The following is a 15,227-nucleotide window of genomic DNA, read 5'->3' as shown; positions in this document are numbered from 1 at the left end:
TGTAGAGAGTTCAGCTACAAAGAAACCACCATGTAGGGAGTTCAGCTAGAAGAAGTTACCTTGTAGAGAGTTCAGCTACAAAGAAACCATTCTGTAAAGAGCTCAGCTGCAAATAAATCACCTGTACAGAATTCAGCTACAAACAAATCAGAGATCAGCTAGAAGAAGTTACTTTGTAGAGAGTTCAGCTACAAATTTAAAGAAACCATCATGTGGAGAGTTCAGCTGCAAACAAATCACCTGTAGAGAGTTCAGCTACAAAGAAACCACCATGTAGGGAGTTCAGCTAGAAAAAGTTACCTTGTAGAGAGTTCAGCTACAAAGAAACCATCATGAAGAAAGTTCAGCTGCAAACAAATCTCCCCAGATAGAAGAAGTTACCTTGTAGAGAGTTCAGCTGCAAAGAAACCATCATGAAGAGAGTTCAGCTACAAACAAATCACCCTGTAGAGAGATCAGCTAGAAGAACTCACCTTGTAGAGAGTTCAGCTACAAAGAAACCACCATATAGAGAGTTCAGATGCAAACAAATCACCCTGTAGAAAAATCAGCTACAAACAAATCACCCTGTAGAAAGATCAGCTAGAAGAAGTAACCTTGTAGAGAGTTCAGCTACAAAGAAACCACCATGTAGGGAGTTCAGCTAGAAGAAGTTACCTTGTAGAGAGTTCAGCTACAAAGAAACCATCATGAAGAGAGTTCAGCTGCAAACAAATCTCCCTGTAGAGAGTTCAGTTAGAAGAAGTTACCTTGTAGAGTGTTCAGCTACAAAGAAACCATTCTGTAAAGAGCTCAGCTGCAAACAAATCACCTGTATAGAATTCAGCTACAAACAAATCACCCTGTAGAAAGATCAGCTAGAAGAAGTCACCTTGTAGAGAGTTCAGCTACAAAGAAACCATCATGAAGAGAGTTCAGCTGCAAACAAATCTCCCTGTAGAGAGTTCAGTTAGAAGAAGTTACCTTGTAGAGAGTTCAGCTACAAAGAAACCATTCTGTAAAGAGCTCAGCTGCAAACAAATCACTTGTATAGAATTCAGCTACAAACACATCACCCTGTAGAGAGATCAGCTAGAAGAAATTACCTTGTAGAGAGTTCAGCTACAGTAAAAAGAAACCACCATGTAGAGAGTTCAGCTGCAAAGAAATCACCCTGTAGAAAATTCTGCCACAAACATATTGCCCTGTAAAAAGATCAGTTAGAAGAAGTTATCTTGTAGAGAGTTCAGCTACAAAGAAACCACCATGTAGAGAGTTCAGCTAGAAGAAATTACCTTGTAGAGAGTTCAGCTACAAAGAAACCATCATCTAGATAGTTCAGCTGCAGACAAATCACCTGTAGAGAGTTCAGCTACAAACAAATCTCCCTGTAGAGAGATCAGTTAGAAGAAGTTACCTTGTAGAGAGTTCAGCTACAAAGAAGCCATTCTGTAAAGAGCTCAGCAGCAAAAAAAATCACCTGTACAGAATCCAGCTACAAATAAATCACCCTGTAGAGAGAACAGCTAGAAGAAGTTACCTTGTTGATAGTTCAGCTACAAACAAATCACCCTGTAGAGAGATCAGCTAGAAGAAGTTGCCTTAAAGAGTGTTCAGTTACACAGAAACCACCATGTACAGTTCTGTAATAAATATATGTATTATATATATAATTTGTACATTTACTGATAAAATCAGAAATATTTAAGGTACATCTGCTTCATCTTTTCTTCTTCCTGTGGTAAAGAAAAAAAGATAGGTTAAAAAGTCCCAAAGCAGGCCAAAGGCCGGCTTTGCGGTATACAAATACAAAAAGAAGTGAAATCTAATCCAAAACAGCCAAGCTGTAAAAAAAGTGTGCGGCCCTCAAAAAGGCTATGGTGAAAAAAGATGTGAAATCCAAGGTGGCGGCCAAGAAATGGCTGTGATGGTAGGTTAATGGTAAAAATTTTAATAACGACAATTCAGGTGAATTTTGTGCCAATTGACCAAGCGGTACCAAAATTCACCTGAATTGTTGTTATTAAAATTTTTACCATTAACCTACCATCACAGCCATTTCTTGGCCGCCACCTTGGATTTCACATCTTTTTTCACCATAGCCTTTTTGAGGGCCGCACACTTTTTTTACAGCTTGGCTGTTTTGGATTAGATATATTGATCTTTGACCATCAAGGATTGTAGTATAGCTTCCTATTATGCTAGCATTATGCTCACTGCTGCCAGGCACCTATTATGCTCATAATTATGCCAGCATAATCGACAGGTTCCTATTCTGCAGAAAGGAGAAGACATCAAGACTTGAATTCTATGGATACTCTTTTTGTAATGATGCTTTTTTTTACAAAAATTAATACTGTATAAAATTATGACATGTCCTCTCTCCTACAGGTAGACTACTTTGTAGCAGGAATCTCCATGAGGTAACTTGTTGTTGCTGAACTCTTCAACAGGACGATTTGTTTGTAGCTGCCTTCTCTATAGGATGACTTGTTAGTTGAACTCTCTACAGGGTAACTTATTTGTAACTGAACTCTCTACAGGGTGATTTGTTTGTAGCTGAACTCTCTCCATAGTGACTTGTTTGTAGTTGAACTCCCTGTATCTCGATCGCATACTCGTTAGCTACACCTAGTTGACTTTCGTAGTGTAACTGAGTGGTTTTTATCTGATTCCTTATAAACCACTGAAAGCTTGTTCTAAACAATTAATCTACCTCTACTTATTTTCAGCTGATTCCATAAGCTAGTTTGCCTGGTAGGCGTGACAAGGAATACTTTTGTATTAACAAATCTCTATTGTGTGCTTTTTACGCATAGTTGATGTTTTTGATATAACTCCATGACTGTTAATGCAATTTCTTTCAAACCACAAAAGGTTTGCACAATGATAGTTACTCCATATACAGACCGATTTTCAAGTAATTCTGTCAAGGGGTTCACCCTGGAGGCGTGACAACAAATTGCCTTTGGATTTTTGAAAAAATTGTACATAACTCCTTTGTTCTTTGTCTGATCTGTACCAAAACTGGGTTGTAAATGTGCAGTATTATGTTTCTACTGCCCTCCAAATGTTAAGTAAATCGACCAAAGCATGCACGAGTTATTACAATTTTTCTAAAGTGTGTGAGACAAAGAAGAAGAAAAAGGTCTAGAAGAAAACTACAAAGAAAATAAGACAAACTTTGAAGGTGTGTATCACGTCAAATTTGGAATGGGAGGTGCCCTACCCTGAGCGAGTTTCCACAGCAAAAATGGTTAATTTCGTTCTGCCGTTATCAAACTACGGATGCGTGAAAATGGCATTTTCTTGGTTCCTTTTAAATACACACTTGTCTGTTGCACTCCCGTACTGGCTGTGCTTAGCCACATGACACACTATCATGTGTCTTGATATCAGTAATCCCAGCTAGCAAGCCAGGTGAAGGATGAAGCATAAAAATGTACAATAGCAATACATTGAAACATACTCTTTACCTTGTTGTTTACGAGTGCATCAGCTGGTTGTGCTTAAGTACATCAGCTGGCATCATCTGGCTTGTTGTTGCTCACGAGCACCAAGAGCGCATATTATAAATGATTACAAACAATACTGACATTAAAACACACTTTTAATCTGTTATTTATGTGTATGGTAGCCTCTGACTCTCCTGCAATCACTCCACGGACAGTCGCTGGCTTCTCCTTCACGATCTGGTATGGGTGTGATCCCTTATTTACCTGGGCATTATATAATTACATATCATCTGCACAAACGGGCATAATTATTATACATTTGTGCCTTCGTTCACAGGCAAATCTATCCCTGATTAGTACATGTCTGTAGGCCTTGTCATTTTTGGGAACATTATTTAATACATATTATTATTCATTATCTAGGCCCGGGGTACAAAGTACAATCACCAACAGGACAACCTACCAATAAGGCAGTGCATGACCAATACAGTGTGTGTTGGCACATAAATGCAATTATAATCAGATGCCGGCTTAAGCTTTGGGTATAATCAAGACAACAGCTACGTGCACTCTAATATAATTATATGCATATATAGCAGGCCCTCAGAATTCATACTTATTTTTAAGTCTAGGATATTAATTTATGTATCTGTACACAATTTGTGTCTTCCTCATGTGATCCCAGTTGATTAAATGAGGATGGATCATGATGATGGATTAAGACATGGCTGGATTTTCCAAGGGTAGACCACAGTGATATCTGGGACAAAAGAAGCCGAGTATTTCCACTATGTATCACACACAACCGTTACCTGACTCATCCGCACAGTTACATTTTTAAGTATGAGATGGGCCGATATGTCAAAAAATGGTCAGATGGTGTCTTAGATACACTGCAAGGTGAAATAAAATGTGTAAAAGATCGCTGTGAAAGGTGGCAGTGCCTTCAAAGGAATAGTCATGGATATGGCACATCATCAATGGTGTGCGGACACTAAATGACAGCTACAGTAGTGCCGATTGGCACTTCACAGCAACAGGAGATAATATTTTATTTATTGTTACTGGGTAGTTAAATACAAACACAGTACAAACAAACAATGCAAACAGTATTACAACATGAAAACATATAGTCTACCTCTGTTAATAATCCACCTGAACGCATGTACTGGCAGACTTGGGCTGCTTACAGCGGCACCTGGCACTTGCCTGAACGAAGATCACCTGGCACATATCTGAATGAAGATCACCTGGCACTTGTCTGAACAAAGATTTGGGCACAAACGATTAGTAGACAAGTTAGTAGTAGACCTGCAGATAGTCGCTTGTGGTTGCTAATCTTCTCCCGGCTTTTGGAATTATGGGTGTGGTGCTGTGCGTTATATAGAATTACATGTTCGTTCAAGTCATTAGCACAAGCAGGCATAATTTTTGTGCCTTTGTTCACTGGTGAGTTGAATCCCAGTTAGTGCAAGTTCATAGGCCTTGTAGTTTTTCCAAACATTATTCATTCATTATTTATGACGTAATTTTAACCGCATTTCGTATTATTAGTACTTGGTTGTATAATTATCTATGACATAATTTTAACCCCATTATCTATGACATAATTTTAACCCAATTTCTTATTATTCTTAGTGCTTGGTTGTATAACTATTTAAAAGGCACATTAAGGCTTACAGCCTGTTAAACCTTATCTTATATACAAGTAGATACTACTTAGAACTAGTGCTGTACACCTACAAAATTTTTGTCACCAGTTAATTGCCTACCAATAATTGGCAATAACTGGTTAATTACTTTGTATATTGGCAAACATAATAGGACTCAACAAGCCTGCTGGAAGGTTTAGGGTGGTATTAAAGTGACCATCAACTTCCTGTCTTGCAATAAAAGTTGTTACAATCACATATTTACACATTCTTTGAGGTTATGTTATGATGTTAACACTTGTCAGCAGGGGTAATTTATGGTTTACCAAGTGGTTGGGCAATAACCAGTTTAAAGGTTTAAAGGTTTTTTCACAGGTTATTGGCTGACCTAGACAACACCAGTTAATAACCGGTTAATAACTGGTTAATTGGACACTGTGTACAGCACTCCTTAGAAAAATACAGTACATTTGTGACTGAATTTGACAAAACCCGGCTTTGACGCACAAAGCTTCGTTAGGAGATATGACGATTTTAAGTAATCATTGTGTAATAACTTCCCAGTGCCTACAGCTGTGCAAACAAAATTTGCACCAAGTATGCATCTATTTACTAGCTATCACTGAGTGGGTGTATACATTTCTGATACCCAAAATTAGCCCTGTTTTGGGCAGCTTTTTTCGAGTGGGTAATAATATCACAGGTGGTAGTAATAGGGTGGGAGGGTGGGCTTAATATAGGGGTATAAAATGAAGCAAGAAGGCAATTGGAATCCAGAGGCCAAGTTTGGGCTCTCCATGGCCCTACATGGCCCTCAAATCACTCCAAATTGACTGAGAACACTATTGGCGAGCTCTCTGTGAAGTCCCAGCTCACTACACACCATTATCACAAAGCCATGGCCATTCAATGGCACCAATCTCCCACTCGTGGCTTTGACAGGGTCGGAAGAAAGCTGCCACAGAAACCAGACTTGCCAGTCCTGAACAAAGTACAGTGTGGAATATGATAGTGTATTAGGCCAGCAATCCATTTCTGGAAAAACGTAAGTTTGATTTTGTGTGTGTGGAAGCCTGGTTATGTGAAATCCGGTCACATTTAGTTTATCAAAATTGTTTTTGAAATTGTTTGCTATAGATGCATTGAGTACCCAAGCGTTAAATTATTCCATGAATTAATCACGTATCTACTAAATGAACTCTTCCCAATATCTGATCTTAACTGTAGCTAAATAGTTTCAAATTGTGACCTCTAGTTCTATAAGGGCTAATTAGTTGGAATGGTAAAGAAATTATAAAATCTACATAATACTTGTTGTGTATTAAATTATAAATAGGGTTATCATGGTGTTTGATATTTTAATGATGGAAATTTCAAAGCTTCTAACCTTTCCTACTACTATTGTTTAGGAATGTTTAGGATTTAGTCTTCCTAAAAGTTGACATGTAGCTATAGACTCTTAGACTTGGAAATATTAGATGGTAGCTGTCAAACTTCAGATCACCCAACACATTGGTCAAATAGAGTAAAAATAGGGTTAAAATCAGCTAAATAAATTTTTGCATCATCAGCTAATAGCAATAGTAGATTTGTTATAGCTATAGGAAAATCGTTAATAAAAATAGTAAAAAATAAAGGACCAAGGACTGATCATTATGGTATACTATTCAGTAGAAGATGACAAAGCACCAATAAAGTGGCGGTCAAGCAGCTAAAGTGCCTCAGCTAAGGCAATACATGATGCAATATGTTGTGCACGCCCATCTAATAATAAATGACAACAGTTCTTCTATAAGTCGCTTTAGAAGGTACGTAAGTGTATGAAAAAAGTAGTTGTGTTGTGCGCTAAGGAACATAGTTGGCTTATTTTGAATTATAGTTATATAATGGGTAGTGAGTCTTGAAGACAAAAGTAAAAGAAGCAACGAGCTATCAAAGACCAACTGTTGCACAAGCGAAGCTTCAGGTGAGAATGCTCCTTATCACGTTTCATTACTACACTAAAAACAATTCTCTTTAATAAAAGCATTTAATGTATTTTAAAATATATTTCAAAACGTCTATTCTTGTAGTAACAAGTGCCACTCCTACTGAAGACAACAACATGTAGCCAGACAACCAGCCAGGTAGTCAAATTATCAATCTGCATGATGCCATTCAGACCATCACACAACACACCCTCTCCTGTCAATCTCCAGTTGAACTCATTGGAGAAATACATAGGAGAGGGCTTGGTAGTACATTGCTTGCTTAGTGCAACAAGTTAGATCAACTTACGAAGCTAATGCAGCTGCTGTGATGGGACAGATGTCAGTAAGGGTGGTCATAGAAACCTTGAGAAGGTAATGTGTACATTCATTTGGTGTTCCTTCAATAACCAAGCCAACATTTATTAACATAGAGATGCTCTTGGAGTCAGCTTTTGAAGACTGCCTTAATGAACTTGATGTTGCAAGCTGGAAGAGAGGAAAGAGAATTAGCAGTACAAAACAATCAATACTATAATGACATACTAATTATTACTGTAAAAGTAGATGGAGGATAGTCTGAATGGTCCCATGGGCATTCTTACAATGCAAATTCTGGGGTAGGAGTCATAATTGGTGCTGGTACAAAAAGGTGTTTGTGCATAGGTGTAAAATACAAGTATTGTACAGTATGCTCCATAGCACAAAAAAAAACATACCAAGCCACCTGATCACAAATGCTTTAAAAATTGGCCAGGATCTTCTACATCAATGGAAGCTTGCAGATATTATTGTCACAGTATTTAGACAATCTGAGAGCATGCATGGTGTTTGATATACAGAAGTAATTGGAGATGGAGACAGCTCTGTTCTTCATACCATGCAAACAACAGTTAAGGCATACAGCAGAGATGTAGAGAAGGTGAGTGTGTAAATCATGCCATCAACCAATTTTGTGGTTGATTAAAGCAGCTAACAAAGGACTTTCCATTCTGTGGACGAGGTCATCTCACCAAATCTGTAATCATAAAAATCACACATGGTGCACAATGTGCTATTCAGAATCATTCTAAAACGAGCAACATTACAAAGCTGTGGAATGATCTTTGAGCAGGTCCCAAGTACTACTTAGGATACCACAAAGATTGTGAACCATCTTGGTGTTCAGAAGCTGCAAAAGAAACACCAGTCAGTGTTAATCTACATGACGCCACCTAACGTTCTCTTTGAGGCAGGTTAGCTCTTAAGTAACTGTATAACCAACTTAACTGAATGTTACATGTCAATCAGAGCTAAAATGTATGGAGGTAAGCAAGTTAATAGAATTCAGTAAGAAACATTCCAGCACCATTGCATGACAACAGGAATGTCCATGACTTTAGGTACAGGATGGATTGAGACCGCTTGGAAGCACCTGTTTGGATCCTGTTCAATAATCACTGTGACATTTTCAGATTGTTGCAAGCAAAAACATGAGCATGACACTCAGAGAAAATCTTCAGATGCATATATACAAGAGAGCCAGAATAGAAAAACAATACCATCTCACACCAGCTACTACTGATAAAGGTTATGGGCCAGAAGTAATCACTCCAACCAATTCCAGTCAAGAAGAGCTGCGAAATATCTGTAATGAATATTTATAATCTTTATACAAATCACAGTGGAACAGGCTGCTGAACTCAACGGATGAAGATATCCATCCCTTAACAGTCTATGGCAGCAACTCAGAAGACCATGCCTTCAGCACTGTCATAAAATGTTGGAAAAGCTTTGAAAAATTTGTAGAAACCATCTTGTAGAAACCACCACAATTCCCATGAAAATACCGCTAGTCAGTGACACGTAACTCACATGACCAAGTAGTTTGGACCATCATCATACAGTACGATAGTGCTGTCAGTATGATAGTACTGTATAGCAGGGACCACAAAGGTTTGGGTGTGGCACATGAGAAACATCACCCAAAAGCTAGCCTAACTTTTCCCTGATGATGAGGCAGTATTGGTTAGGCCCAAACAAACCTTCAGATCGACCCAACACGATTTCAACAAGTTACTATGGAATTTTTTTAATTACTAAAAGGAACTTATCTAGTTTCTGACTGATTGAGTGAGTAACTGACTGATGCATTCATACAAGCATAACTCAATAACAGCTAAGGCTACAGGTATATTTTTTCACTGCTTGATGTTGCTTCAGTCTGACACATTCCTTTTGACATACCACAGTATGTACAATGCATTCTTCATTGACTTACCATTGTCCTCCTTAGTGTCCCATTCATTTTTGCTGACAGTAAAAGGTGTCGATTTGGTGTGATGGCTTCCCTTCAAAACAGAAATCCTCAATATTTTTCATAGTGACTAAATGTTGATTGCAGAGGTGCTTTCAAACAGTTCTTAATTTGCAATGCTGTGTAATGCTTTGAACATAGCTGACAACAAAGTGCAATGGATATTTCACTTTCCAGACAATAATTGATAGTTGGGATGTGTGGCTCCTTTTCTTTCTTTTGATGCAGTATGTGTGGGTTCACCAGTTATAATGATTTTATTTGACAAAAATGTTTACAAACAAGTACACAAAAATTTTTGGAATGAGCACAATAGGGATCACACAATAACCTTGCTGCAACTTTCTTATCTGGATACCACATGGAACATCCTTACAGTGAATTGAACATAATGAAAAACTCTGTACCATGGTGTATCCCAAGGATATTTGCTTCCAGAGTTAGCAGTAGTGGTGTGAGATATAGATATTTTTTTATCACGATTATTGCACAGAACATATCATCACGATATACAACTCATCACTCAGCTTTAGAGCTGTGAACCTGATAACAAATTCAAAACCGGTTAACTGGTAACCAATAACTGGCAGTTAACTGGTTAACTGGTTTCTGTGTAATACAGTGGTATTGGCAGACATAATGATACTCGACATGCCTGCTGGAAGCTTTAGAGTAGTACCAAAGTGACCATCAACATCCTGTTTTGCAATAACAGTTATTACAATCACATATTTACACATGCTTTGAGGTTATGTTATGATGTTAACACTTGTCAGCAGGGGTAATTTATGGTTTACCAAGTGGGTGGACAAAACTGGTTTAAAGGCCTCTTCACTGGTAATTGGCTGACCTAGACAATACTGGTTAATAACTGGTTTTTTGAATACCAGTTCACAGCACTACTCAGCTTGTGTATTTACACTAGTGACACTTGTAGCAGTGATGTACTAGAAGTACAATACAACATGGTAGATGACTAGCATACAACATTGCAAGCTCTTTTACCAAAGAAAATACACTGTACAATGACACCTTGGGTACATTATCTCTAATTATAGCTAAAATCTATATCTAGGCTTATATCACAATATAAGGATTCTATATCATATCATGATATAGAAAATTTTATCACAATATTTCGATATATATCACATATCGCACATCATTAGTTAGCAGATCCAATGTTTTGTACGTACCTGCCATCCAATTCGACAACTTCAGTTGTCTTGAACAATATTAATCGTGTTCACTTTTTTGCACTGTATTGTAAATATCCTGAATATTTATGTAATAGTTATACCATGGGAAAGAGTGCTTTGTCTGATATATACGCACAAGCCTGAGAGCCACAGGCCCGCGGGCGAGTGCGTATATACAGGCAAAGCGCGAGTGCCCATGGTATAACTAATGTGTTCTACTTTAGCATGTAGACTCACCTAATTGGCAAAACCGTTAGTTGCTATACCCTTCTGTTATATAGGGAACCAAGTAAGCTGTGATTGTGGGATTGAATTTTGCCAAACAAACTGTGATTGTGGGATTCAATTTTAATACATCAAACAGTACTTTGATTTTATTATTGCTAATATAGCAATTTTAAGAGACTAGTGTTAATTATGTTACTTTAATTGCTACATTTACAAAAGTAAAAAACAAACTACTGTTAATGTATTAAAATTGAATCCCACAATCACAGGTTGTGTGGCAGAATTCAATCCCACAATCACAGCTTACTTGATCCCCTATATAAGAGAAGAGGATAACAATATAACATCAAAGAAATCTGATGATTTCTAGATATAGCGTGCACTCCTATTAGGTGTGCAATGTCTCAAGTTAACGAGATACCAGTGCGTATATCTCGTTAAGGTAGTGTGTAATGAGATATATCTCGTTAACATTTTGAGTCAGTGCGATATGTGATATATATATGCACTGGCTTTTCTTTGATCTGAGGTGTGAAAGTGGTGCATATTACAAATGTAGCATACTTATACTGTAAATCATACCTTATTTATCACGTAAAGCTTGACATGTAATTGTACTATGCAATTGCACTATTCTGAGTTTTGTCATGAGATATATCAGGTATTTTCTGTTCGTTATCCCCTTCCCTATTTCCCAAGTATTGAAAATTTCCTAAATTGAATGCTTACGAATTCTTTATTATATACGTGCATACATGTTCTCTATGTGTGTGTAAGTCTGTGTACTAATATGTATTGATAACTTGTAGTTCTCTGTCTATCACTTACTGATCCTAATAATGGAATGATAACTTGTTCACTGGGAGATGATGGAGTTCCTTCCTATGAAGACACTTGTAGTTTCACATGTAACACTGGTTATGAGCTAACTGGTAGTGACGCTAAGACCTGTCAGAGTGATGGGAGTTGGAGTGGTTCTGACACCTTGTGTACCGGTAACTATTTTGTATGTACATGTTATAACTGTCATAAGCAATCTTTAGTGCTGTTAGTCTGTTACATGCTTAAAGCAAGTTGAGTCATGAAAAACATGTGACTTTGACACTTTAAACTTCATTTCAGTAGTTAGATATTTTGATATGTTTATGGTTTTAAGGGAGCTAGCTAGATAAGTTATGTTGGCTATATGATAGTCCATTAAATTCACAGGCTTCAATAATCTTTTTGTCCCTAGTGGGAAAGAACTCTATTAGAGTATTTTAATGCAGAGTGGCTGCTCCACCAAATTGTATTACCAGAGCAAAGTAGCGTTTTGGTATAAAATCCAATAAGTATTTTGTCATGAACTTTATCTGTTGATTATTCCCTTCCCATTTCCCAAGTATGATAAAATTCGATGCTTTTTGACTTGTCATTTTATGGAAGATAATTTAAATTGGATGATTAATCTCTCTATCAAACAGTATGGTAATAATTGTTTAAAGTAGAGAACCCGAGAACCCCCCCCCCAGAAAGAAAGACGCAAGCTGCCTCAAATGTTGTCTTTAAAAAATCATTCTAGAAACATTGTATGCAATGGAAATTACCTTTATGGAGTAATATTAGTCCATCTAACATCAAATAAAGCATTAAAGCTAGATATAGAATTTTTTTTTTAAATCTCTGAAGCTCAAATTTTCAACTGCCTGCCAGCCAACCACAGTTGCAAGGCTAGAGATCAAACGAAGCAGTGCATGGCCACAATTTTACGCTATGATAGCAAACTCACCAATGAGATATGCCTTTATGCCTTTAGATTCCGACGAGTGTGTACCCTCTGCACCTTGTCTTTCCTTTTATGTTCAATCAGGATGGTATTTGTCCTATTGAGGTGTTAATTTTCCCAATCAATACTTTCCTTGTTTAGAAGTCACAAACTTATTTAAGCGCTTATACTTGGTAGATACCTGTAACTTCATGATAGGTTTATTACCATGCCTATTCACGAGATCTTGGTTGATGAATAATAACGATCAAGCACCAGGACCACACCTCCTAACAATGTATTTACTCAATCACCATGACACACCCCATTATTATTGGTCTAGCTGTATTCATAATGCTGACTTGAGATACTCTATTACAGCAGTCACCCTAATATAACTCGTGTATAGCTGTATGCTATAATGAAAAAACCAAATGTTTGTATATTTGTTTGTCTTTCCGCACCCACGTGAGTAAAGTGGACTATGTTAAAAGCACCTTGTGTTTGAGAAATGAAGGCTGCACAAAACCAGTATAATAAACCTTTTCAGTATAGGTAATCCACCCCAAAAACACCTTCGCTGTAAAAAAAGGTGCGTCCAAGAAACTACAAGTACCTGTAATCCAATATAATTAAAAACAGCTCAGTTGTAGGGAAAGACTTCATGAAAGAAAAAATAACTGGTAACTTAAAGAGCTGATATCTGGAGTGGCCAAGAATCAATCTTAATCCAACTACTTATACAATTTTTTTTAATCCATGCAAAAACACCTAGCATTGGCTGTAAAAAAAAGTGCACTCATGAAAGTAACTGGCAATTGAAATAGCTGATATCTGAAGCGGCCAAGAATGAATGCAGATATACAACTAATTGGAATTAACAAAAAGTTTAACATTGAACCTTTGTCCTTCAGCTGTGTTCTACATTCACTCTTGCTGCATCATAAATTGATTTCTTTTAACTCTATTTGGTTGGTAATTTGGCCGCCTTTTAAAAGCAGCCAAATTACCAGCCAATTAGAGTTAAAAGAAATCAATTTGTGATGCAGCAAGAGTGAATGTAGAACACAGCTGAAAGACAAAAGTTCAATGTTAAACTTTTTGTTAATTCTAATTAGTTGCATATCAGCATTCATTCTTGGCCGCTTCAGATATCAGCTATTTCAATTGCCAGTTACTTTCATGAGTGCACTTTTTTTACAGCCAATGCTAGGTGTTTTTGCATGGATTAAAAAAAATTAGTATAAGTAGTTGGATTAAGATTGATTCTTGGCCGCTCCAGATATCAGCTCTTTAAGTTACCAGTTATTTTTACTTTCATAAAGTCTTTCCCTACAACTGAGCTGTTTTTAATTATATTGGATTACAGGTACTTGTAGTTTCTTGGACGGTGTTTTTGGGGTGGATATCACTCATTTTTGTTATAGTGATAGTCTCACTGGTGGAACAACAGAATTGTTGAAATAGTAACATTTAGATGACTGATATTTGGAAATTAGCAATAATATTATTATCTTGGAGAGTCAAACATGTGCACCTGTCATCGTGTTTGACAAAGGCATGCACATTACGGACACTGTTCACACTGTAAATTTGGAAGTATGAATTTACAGTGTAGAATAGACAGACTGTTCTATTAGAGTACAGATCTATGTTTACTGTGGCATTCATGTACTATTAGCAAAATTTTACAATATCTCATATCTGTAGTAAATGCTTTAGATTATGCTCATAATTAGCAAGTGCCTAATTACTACACAGCTGGCTATTGACTGTTCTATTAGAGTATATTTATCTTTTTTATAATATTGTTTACAAAATATATCTGTGGTAAATACTTCAGGCATCTTATGCTCAAACTTAAACATTAACTGGGTGCCTAATAAATTACTACACAGCTAGCTATACATAATTTTGACTGAATTCATAATATAGATAATTTATTGCACAAGTACTGGTGGATGGTAATACGACGCAATGCTTACCAGCAGCTATAGTGATCTTACTTAGTTCACTGCAGCTATATACACATAAGTCTCAGATTACATTTCATGTGTTTGTGTGTTGTGGCCCTGTAGGGAAACACTATGCATCTCTTCGTCTCAATAACTGCATCATCATCATATTTAGATCAACTGTTGTAACTGGATTGACAAGGTGTACAGATTTTCTAGTCATATAGAATCAATAAAGAGGGATCAGTAAAGAGGATCATAGGCGGTGGAAGAGGGGGTGCTGGGGGTGCTCCAGCACCTCCAACTATTTTACTCAGCACCCCCAACTCAAAGCTGTATTGCACAATAGTCATCACACGAACCTCCAGAAACTTGTCAATCACGATCTAAATACTGTAATAGAACAGTCACCCCAATAGAGCAGTCACCCTAATACAACAGTCAAGCATGTATTAAAATAAAAGTAATAGTACTAGTATTTAATTAACAGCTAAAACCACCGAAAATGCCTCCAAATTCAATCTCCTGACACCTAATTTTCAAAATTTTCCTGGGGGGGGGGGGGGGGGGGGCATGCCCCCAGACCCCCTAGAATTAGCACACTTACTACTACCACCATAAATTTTGGGCACCCCCAAACTGTAGCATCCTTCCACTTCCTATGAGGATGGAGGGAAACTAACAAGACATCAGATAATTGAACAATAATTATAGGAGGAACAGTCAACCTGCACTTAAATAAATACATCTCA

The 15,227-nt window shown here is 37.2% G+C and overlaps 1 protein-coding gene across 1 annotated transcript in view; it reads left to right on the top strand.

The window, feature by feature from the left end:
* Positions 1 to 15,227, top strand: part of LOC136250837 (uncharacterized) — a 134,243-nt gene that overhangs the window by 35,467 nt on the left and 83,549 nt on the right. Inside the window, exon 6 of the mRNA XM_066043162.1 lies at positions 11,586 to 11,771. Coding sequence (XP_065899234.1) covers positions 11,586 to 11,771 — 186 coding nt within the window. The remainder of the gene's footprint in view (positions 1 to 11,585; positions 11,772 to 15,227) is intronic.

Source organism: Dysidea avara, chromosome 3 (assembly GCF_963678975.1).
Source record: "Dysidea avara chromosome 3, odDysAvar1.4, whole genome shotgun sequence".
Lineage (NCBI taxonomy): Eukaryota > Metazoa > Porifera > Demospongiae > Dictyoceratida > Dysideidae > Dysidea > Dysidea avara.
This window is presented reverse-complemented; position numbering and strand designations above follow the sequence as displayed.